Source organism: Petaurus breviceps, unplaced genomic scaffold (assembly GCF_028583685.1).
Source record: "Petaurus breviceps papuanus isolate PSGF00001 unplaced genomic scaffold, PetGlider_PUasm1.0 90994, whole genome shotgun sequence".
Classification (NCBI taxonomy): Eukaryota; Metazoa; Chordata; class Mammalia; order Diprotodontia; family Petauridae; genus Petaurus; species Petaurus breviceps.
The window spans coordinates 638,651-648,161 of NW_027187393.1; the positions used below are offsets into that span (position 1 = coordinate 638,651).

Sequence of the window (9,511 nt, forward strand, 5' to 3'; positions counted from 1 at the left end):
CCTTTACACCTTTGTCTTTGTCTATTTCTTCCTCCTCTCTTCCCTTTCCTTCCCCTTCCCTTCTCTTCCTCCATAAACTAGAGCTGGAAGGGTGTGGAATGGAAAAGGGATAACATTGAGGACATCTTCTTGGAATCATAGACTCAGGATCACTGAGATTTAGAGAAAAGAAATGGGAAGAGAAATGACAAAGAGCTAGTAAATAGCAGGGTATCTTCCCTACATGCCCAGGATCTTGAACTTGGTTTTAGGTTGCATGCCCATAGTCCCTCTCTCTTGGGAAATCTGCTTGGTTTGGGTATGGAGATAGGGCCCTCAGCCTGCCATCCCCCATCCCCTCACCCCAATCTTCCTGCTCAGGTTCTACTAGGCCTTGGTTCAGCATAGGGGAAGAGAATGGGGTCATCGAGGTGAGCCACCCTTTGGATCGGGAGCTACTGCTAGATGAGGATGAAGAGGTGCTCTTGGAAGTTATGGTGAGCTCATAGATGAAAAAGGGACGCAGACCCCACCCAGTCCCAACTAGAGTTGTCTATTTTGGGGCTACTGGGATCCTTTTCTCTTTTCTCCCCTCCCCTTTTCTCCTTTTGCCTTATCTCCCTCCACTTCTCTCTGTGTCAATGAAGAAGTGGGAATTGTCTGTTGGTATTACTGTAGACAGGGAGATAGGGAGATAAATGTATAGAGCATTTATTAAATTCTTACTATATGCTAGGTACTCTGCTAAGAATTGAAAATACTAATAAAAGCAAGCAAGAAGATCCTTGCCCTCAAGGAGCTTGAATTCTAATACAAGACAGAAAGGGGAGCTGGAAAGGGATGGGGTGGGATACACCCCTGGTGGCCTAGCATGGAAATGGATGTTTTGGGCAAAATAAAGCAAAAACTTTATCTTTCAGAGCCAGGGTGCCAGAAGTGGAGTCCAAGGTTCTGGAAAAGATGGTCAAATTCACTCTCTCCAGGGAAATATTGTAAAAAGAACACTGTCCGCTTGTGGGATGTTTGGAGAGTGTTTCTTTGGGGGTGGGATTTGAGCTATGTGTCTCTGAGGCAGAGACAGACTTGCAAACATGGAAGACTGGCCCCATACTTGGGTGGGAGGGGTTCAACTCCAACCTCACTTCCTTCTATCCCTCTCTCCTCTTTGGATAGGAAGAAGAACCCTGGAGTGGGAAGTGGTGGCACTAGGGGGCAGTGTTACACATCCTGGCCAAGTTTAGTGCCTAGTCTATAAGGGCAGGTCTCCAGAGCCCAAGACAGTAGGCGGGCCAAATTGTGGAATCCTGGGGATAAGGCTCCGAGGGCTGTGTAATTCAACCCTTTTGTGGTCTCTAGGCTTTTAGTAGTATAAAGCCCATTTGCAAAGCCTACCTTTTGTATCTGGGTGAAGAAGGAAGTGGCTGTTCAGACCAAGCTAGATATGGACTGCTGGCAGGTTGGAGACAGAAACTTTCACTCATTCATTCATTCAACATTTATTAAGAGTGTGTGTCCCAGAAGTCATAGAGGGTTGGGCACTAGTGTTTCCAGACCTCTCAGCTAAACTTTCCCAGTCTGGCCACTAACACTCAGGGGCTTCACTGGACCACAGATGAAATACCAGTGGGAGAACAATGTCTTTAGACATCAGTATGCCACCAGCCACAAAGGATGAGGGAGAAGAGGGGGACCGGAGGGAAATGCCTACCAGAGACCAAGAGACAGGGCAGAAGAACCAGCAAGCTCCAGGCCATCTTGTCCCAGGGCTACCTGTAGAAAAGAAAAGGCTTCTATAAAGTCACCCAGATAGAATTTCTTTTTCTGATCCCAATTTGACCACTGAGAACAAAATGTCCTAGGTTTCATAGGCTCACTCCATCCCTCCAAGACACATTTATTCAGTTTTGACCATAATGTCTCCCACATCCCAGAAACCTCATTACCTCCAGGAGGGAGGGGATCTGCACCCAGTTGAAATAATACTGTAGGGGTGGCTAGGTGGCGCAGTGAATAGAGCACTGGCGCTGGAGTCAGGAGGACCTGGGATCATAGTTCAAGTGCTTTTTTTTTCTTAATTATTTTTTCCTAATGAAGAAAAAGCTATTTTCTCTCCTTATCTTCCCCCCTCCCTATTAGAAAAAGAGAAGAGGAAAATAAGATCCTTGTGACATATATTCGTAATTAAGCAAAACAAATGATCATACTAGCCATGTTCAAAAAATACACGTGTTTCAATTTGCACCCGGAGTGCATCATCTCTCTGTCAGGAAAAGTGTAGCAAGCTTCATCATTGCTTCATCAGCTGGAATTGGGATTGCTCATTGTTCTTAATTCTTTCCAACTTGTTTGTCTTTACATTGTAGTTATTGTATAAACTCTTCTCCTGGTTCTGTTTACTTCATTCTACATCAATTCACTCAAGTTTTTTCCAGGTCTCTCTGGAGCCATCACATCTTTTCTTATAGCACAATGACATTCCATTCAATCCATATGCCATAATCTGTTTATTTATTCCTCAATTGATATTCATCCATTCCCCTCAGTTTCCCAGTTCATTGCCCCTTCAAAAAGAGCTACTATAAATATTTTTGTATATTTAGGTCCTTTCCCTCTTTGTTCTCTTTGGGGCATAGGCCTAGTAGCGGTTTTGCTGGGTTAAAGGGTATGTACAGTTTATAATTTTCTAGGCAAATTGCTTTTTCAGAATGGCTGAACCATTTGCAGTCCCACCAACAGTATATTAAAGTGTCTGTTTTTCTGCAGCCCCTCTACCACTTGCCATTTTCCTTTTGTTTGGGGGGGGGGGCGTCAACTTTGCCAGTCTTATGGATGTGAAGTGGAAACTCAGATCTGTTTTAAATTGCATTTTAAATTTTTTTAGTAATATGGAACATTTTTTCACATGGTTGTTGATAACTTGAATTTCTTCCTTAGAAAACTTTCTGTTCATGTCCTTTGACCACCTCTCAATAGGGAAATAACTCTTTTCTTATAAATTTGAATCAACTCCATATGTATCTTGGAAATGAGACCCTTATTGGAACAACCTGTTCCAAAGATATTTTTCCTCCAGTTACCTGTTTTCCTTCTAATTTTAACTGTATTGGGTTTGTGTATGCAAACCATTTTAAATTTTAGAAAATAAAATTTTCTGTTTTTATCTTTTTCCTCCCTTTCCATCTTTGTTTGGGGTCCCTGTCCTCTTGAGGCAGGGAGATAGAACACAAGTAGGTAACTAATATAGAGTATCACACAGTCAATGTATTAGAATGAATGGGAATTCAACAGATGAGGAAGTGGGATGGAGGGCATCGTAGGCACAGAGAATGAATGGCAAGAGCAGAGGCATGGAGTCGGGGAGAAACAACAAAAGGTCGTAGGTTTAGAGCTGGAAGAAGCATTAGAAGCCATCTAGTCCAAACCTCTCATTTTGTAGTTGAAGAAAGTGAACCTCAAGGAGGCTGTGTCCTGTTACACAGGTAGCAAATGGCAGATCTGTGATTAAACCTAGATTCTTTGACTACAGAGCCAGTGCTCTTTTCACCCTGTACCATAAAAGCCTTAGAACACAGGGAATATTCTAGAAGCAGAGAGTTGCCTGGTTTGCTGAAGAAACTCACTGGCCTCCTTGCTCTTCCTTGAACAAGACCTCCATCTCCAGGCTGAATATTTTCACTGGCTGGCTGTCCCCCTATGCCTGGAATGCTCTCTCCATCTCCAGATCCTGGCTACTCTGATTTTCTTACAAATATTAGCTAAAGTCTTACCTTCTTCATGAGCCATTTCTTGCTCCCTCTTAATGCTAGTATCATTTTCTCCACCCACTGACCCCCACTCCTATTCACCCCAGCCCTCGTAGATTATCTCTTATTAATTTTATCTGTATCTTGTTTGTACATAATTGTTTGCGTGTTGTCTCCCCCATTAGACTGGGCGCTTCTGGGAGCTTTTAAATCTTTATTTGTATTCCAGGGCTTAGTATAGTAACTCGAACAAAGTAGGTGTTTAATAAATGCTTATAGACTTACTAACTATAGAATATAATTAATGAAGGGGAGTAATATGAGATAAAGCTGGGGGCAGGTTGGTACTAGACTGTGGGATGTCATGAAAGTCATGTTGAGGAATTAGAATTGTTGGAAATGCCAACTGGGAAAAGCAAAAACACAATTGATACCAAAAATCTGATATAAAAAAAATTATTAAGGAGAAACCCAGAGTAATTGAATACTTCTGACCAGAAGTGGACTCTGTCCTTCTTGTGGAAGGACAAAATAAACCAATACAAAACCAAGCAAGTTGTATACATTAGTTTGGTGCAGACACTCCCTTCAGAGGACTGATTGGTTCATTCTCTTCTGGGTACACCTTCCCATGATCATACTTTATTACTAATGAGGCTCTAATTCTGTTAGACAATATACATAATATATGAGGTTCATTAAGCAAGCACAGTAACAACCCCAGAATACTGGCCCCCCCCCCCCGAACCCCCCCAGCCTAACCTAGATGTGTCTTTATCTGGGCCTGTGAGTCCCAAGGCGCACCATCTGCTTTCTAATTGGTCAAATCCACTTACTGTTGCCAGCTTCTTTTTATTTTACTATATTCTGTGGGAACTGGGAATCCAACTTCTTCCCAAGGCTACTGCCTGGTCTGATAACTTTACTTTTATCAGTAGCCTCATTTCAGCAGTTTTGCAGTCCTGTGGAAACTTAACCCTTTGCTACTTCTTTTTCCCAAAAGAAATTGGAGATCAATGATAATTTTGGAAGAAATGAGTGTCATGACAAGGTCAGCAAAGCAGAAGAGGCTGTGAAGGCAAGCAGGATAGTACAAAAAAGAGTTGAAACTCTAATCTGGAAGGAACCTGGATGATTCCCTTTTTTTCATGGGCTCCCACACCCTCCAGCTCATAGGATCATAAGATTTTGAGCCAGAAAAGACCTTGTAACACAAGATATTAGAAAGGGAGGGAACCTTAGAACACATAACAGAAAATTAGAGCTTTGGGAGAATGTGGAATGTTAAAGATCAGAGCTAGAATGTAGAGACCATTTAGCTTAATGCTCTTATTTTATATGTGAGGAATTAAGATCTGAAGAGGGGAAAGTAATTGACCAAGGTACCTCAGGGAGTAAGTAATTATCAAAGCTGGGATCTGAGTTCTAGGTCCTTTGGCTTCAAAGTCAGTGTTCTCACTTTGTAATATTATACTTAAGACCTTCCCAGCTCTAATATTTTTGATCCTACCCTAAATTACTTATTTATATGACGAACCATTCTCCTCATCGCTCTTTCCTTTCAAAAAATGATTGATATGCTTTGTTTTTACATCACCTTAATTTCTGAACAGATCCCTCCTTCCTCCCCTCCCCATGAAAACTTGTAACAAAAAGAAAAATAAGAAAACAGAAAGCAGTTCAACTGAGTCTAACAGTATATGTTCAGTCTGCCCCCTTGTCCCCCACCTCTGCAAAAAAGGGAAGTTCATTTTCTTGTTTCTTCTTAGGAGACAGACTTGCTCATTGTAATTATGTGACATTCAGGCTTTGTTGTTGTAGTTGTTGTTTCTGATTTCCATAATTCTTCCCACTGCAGCCCATAGTTCTCATGTGAAGTTGATAATGAAAATATTCTTTAGTATACCAAGAGACCTAACACTGCCTAGTGGATCACATGCTGGAGCCAAGAAGATCTGGATTCAGATTCTGCCCCAGTCACTTAGCAGCTGTGTGCTACTGAAGAAGGCACTTAACTTCTGGTTTCCTTACTTGTAAACTGAAGAAGTGATGGCTTGTAAGGTCTTTTGCAGCTCTGAATCTGTGATCTATGATCCCATTGGTATGGGAACCTTATTTCACTGACACAAATCTCTCTGCACCTTAGCCAGTGGGTGGGGGAGGGCCATCTTGTGGTCATCCTTCACTGCCTCCTGCTCTGCTCTCTCTAAGCCTCTTCCCACTTTCTGTCTGCAGGCTACAGAGATCCATCTCAACATCTATGGGCAAGAGGCTAAGGCCAGGACCTGGGTCACCATAAGGGTGACAGATGTTAACGATCACTCCCCCCAATTCTACAACTGCATCTTGCCTGACTGTGATTTCTCTGATGATCAGATGGTATCCACTTTTAGTGGCTTTGTGACTGAACACTCCTCTGCCCGTGTGCCCATTAGCAACCTCTTCATGGTGGCTTATGATCCAGACAAGGTAAGCACTGTCCCTATGCTGCCAGCCCAACTATACTAATGCTTCCCTCTGCTTCCTCTTTGAGTTCTCTTTCCTGGAGCTCTCTACACCTCCCTTGACTGCTAACTACTCCCTTTATGTGAGGCCATACAGCAAGTTAGGAGAGGGGTAGGATCTTTAGGAACCAGCTGGAGGCTCCCTGGTGAGGTAGATGGTGATGGGTGGAAATGGAGGTTTTATGAGGGCAAATGAGAGTGGATAAATATAGCTAATGGTAGATGGTGCTGGGTGGGACTTGTATGGAATAGATGTAGATAATTGTGAATGGTGGTAGCTAGGATATGGGGGTGAATAGGAGTATATAGATATAAAAAATGCTCATTTAATTGAATGGGATAGAAGTCAGATTCATTACTATTGTTAAGTAAGGATAGACTGGATGCAGGAAGGGAACCCTAACAGAACCTATATCTTTCTTATTTCCAGGGCCTCAATGGCACTTTCCTGCTATCCCTGTCTGGTACTGATCACATGGCTTTTACTGTGTCCCCCGAAAAGGTGGTGAACACAGGAGAGGTACAAGTGTTGGTTGGGCAGCCTAACCTTGTGGATTTTGAGCTGAAGCAGACAATGGAGGTAGAGGTGAGAGATGGTGGGATTGCTTAGTGGGTAGAGGGATACCTAGCACCATAGAACCATGGGTTTTAGAACTGAAAGAGACCTTAGAGATCACTTAGTTCACCCCCCTTTCTACAAAGAGGACAATTGATACAAAGAAAGGGGAAGTGACCTTCCCAAGGTCTCATAGCTAAGGAAGTAGCAGAATTTGGATTAGGATTCTGGTCTTTCTGACTGCAAATGTAGTAATCTTTCTCCTTCATTGTGCAAATTCCTTAATACTTGTCTCTCTTGAGGTAGGTCATAGCCAATGACTCTAACAGCCATATGGTCTCCACTGCCAAGATAACCATCCATGTGGAGGACATTAATGACCATGCACCTGAGTTCAACCAGAGCCAGTACATTCTATATGTATATGAGCACTGCCCAGATGGCACAGTAGTTACCAATGACATCAAGGTGAGAGATGGAAAAGGAGAACCAGAAACTCCCTGGGGTGGAGGGTGAACATGGGGAAAGGACTTCCCCAACCCCTAGGGCTGGCCTGGGCTAGCATTCCCAGTTATGGAAAGAATTAGTGTTTCTCAGAGTGTCCATACCTGAGAAACATGGAAGAATGTATAGTGAGAGTCAGCAAAATCCAGGAGAAAGAGTGTGAAAGAGCATGTGTGTGTGTGTGTGTGTGTGTGTGTGTGGTGTGTGTGAATAAATTAATGAAGGTGGCAGACAGAAAGACAGAAAGGAGATAAAAATAGGAAAAGACAGACAGGCAGATGCAGAAAGGAAGATAGAATCATAGACTCAGAATCCCTGAATATCAGATTTGAAGAAACCTCAGAGGACACATAGATGAAGTCCTACCTGAACAGAAATCCCAATATAACATCTGTAAGAAATTATCATGCAGCCATCACTTGAAGACCTCCAATGATAAGAAAATCACTATTTCTTGAAACAGTTCCCTCTACTTTGGTACAGCTCTAGTTCTTAGGAAATGTTTTCTTCTCAAGAAGGGAACTCTGCCTCTGATCTCTGGTGCCAAGCAAAATGAGTACAGATTTTCAGACATTTGAAGACCACATTTATGTCCCTCTTGCTTCAAGTCTTCTCTTCTCCATCTGAGTTCCTTCAGCTAACCAATGTATGACATGATCTCTGATCTTTTCACCATGCTGATCACCCTTTCCTGGACATACTCTAGCTCTCTGGGATTAGAGGATGAGAGTCATTGGGTAATAAGGTGGGAGATTTGGCTAATTTATAATACTCTTGGAATATATTCATCTAGGCCACAGACCCTGATACTGACTTTAGAGGACTCATCACTTACCAACTTATCTCGGGGAACAGGTATGTACCTCTGCCCAGCTTCAAAAAGTCAGTGGGCTCAGGGCTCGAGTGGAGACTGACCCTTCAAGCCAACAGCAGTCCTATTGAGTGAGCATAGATAGGTCTTCCTCATTCCCAGCAATCTTCTTCCTTCGCCTCTAATCTGGCCGCCATAGTGCGGATATCTTTCAGGTGAATTCCAGTTCTGGAGAGATAACAGTGAAGAATGGCAGCCATCTGAACCGGGAACTTCAGCCTTTCTACTACCTCACACTGCTGGCTGTGGATGGAGGTGGCCTGACAGGCTCCACCCTCCTGCAGATCATCCTGCTGGACATCAATGACAATGCCCCTGTGGTTACTGGTTCCTACAACATCTATGTCAAAGAGGTGACAGACAATGTTGCAGTGACCATCCAGGTAAGGGCTGGGAGTGGTTCAGCAATGTCTCCTGGGGCAGAGAAAGATCCACTGCTGGGGAGAAGGAAGTGAACCCCAGGGACTGGGCCTTAATCACATTGAGAAGAATTTAGATTCGACATTTAGAGGAAACATGGAATTCTCTGAATTTCCTCAAGCTCTTTACAGAAGGGAAAACTGAGGTTGTATAGTTTGGTGATCCAGTAGATAGATCATTGGACCTGGAAGTCAAAAGACCTGAGTTCAAATCTGTCCATTGACAATTTCTGGCTATGTGACCCTGGAGAAGTCACTTAACTTCTGTCCATCTCAATTTCCTCGTCTGTAACATGGAGATGATAATACTTCTTGCCTCCTAGGGTTATTGTGAAGATCAAATAAGTTAATATTTGTAAAGTACTATGTAAACTTTTAAACACTACATAAAATAAGCTATTAAACTGAGGTAAGGTAAGTCAAAGAAACTTGTGCATTGCCACTTAGCTGCTAAGCCAGGATTCTGACCACTTACCAGTGTTTGCCTTGTTGCTGGATGGGTTTTAAGGTGCTGTCCACACAAGACAGTTACCATGTGGGTGACATGGGGCAGAATCAGGTATGGTAATGGTTAAGGATGGTGACCTCTCCTTTTTTCCTTTCCTCTTCCCCTACCTTGCAGGCCTATGACAATGATGAACTTAACACTAACAACAGTGAGATCCATTTTAAAATCCTGCCCAGGCCGTACAGTGACAACTTCACCTTGGACCCAGTTACTGGATTACTGACAAACCAGGGACCCCTGGACCGTGAAGCCATTGACCCCAACCTGTCCGGGGAGATTGTGCTGACAGTGTTCGTCTATGACCTAGGAGTTCCCTCGCTCAACACCACAGTAGATGTTACCATCAATGTAGAGGTAACAGGGCCAGGAGAAAAACCACCCCTCCTCCCAGTGATTATAGGCTCCTATGGCCTTCCTTAGGCTCACT

At 43.2% G+C, this 9,511-nt stretch overlaps 1 protein-coding gene across 1 annotated transcript in view; it reads left to right on the forward strand.

Annotated features, from left to right (window-relative positions):
- CDHR2 (cadherin related family member 2) overlaps positions 1-9,511 on the forward strand; it is a 60,039-nt gene that overhangs the window by 33,714 nt on the left and 16,814 nt on the right. The window contains exons 11-17 of the mRNA XM_069077765.1: positions 361-476; positions 5,958-6,191; positions 6,657-6,812; positions 7,089-7,250; positions 8,080-8,141; positions 8,297-8,540; positions 9,199-9,438. Of these exons, the coding sequence (XP_068933866.1) occupies positions 361-476; positions 5,958-6,191; positions 6,657-6,812; positions 7,089-7,250; positions 8,080-8,141; positions 8,297-8,540; positions 9,199-9,438 (1,214 nt within the window). The remainder of the gene's footprint in view (positions 1-360; positions 477-5,957; positions 6,192-6,656; positions 6,813-7,088; positions 7,251-8,079; positions 8,142-8,296; positions 8,541-9,198; positions 9,439-9,511) is intronic.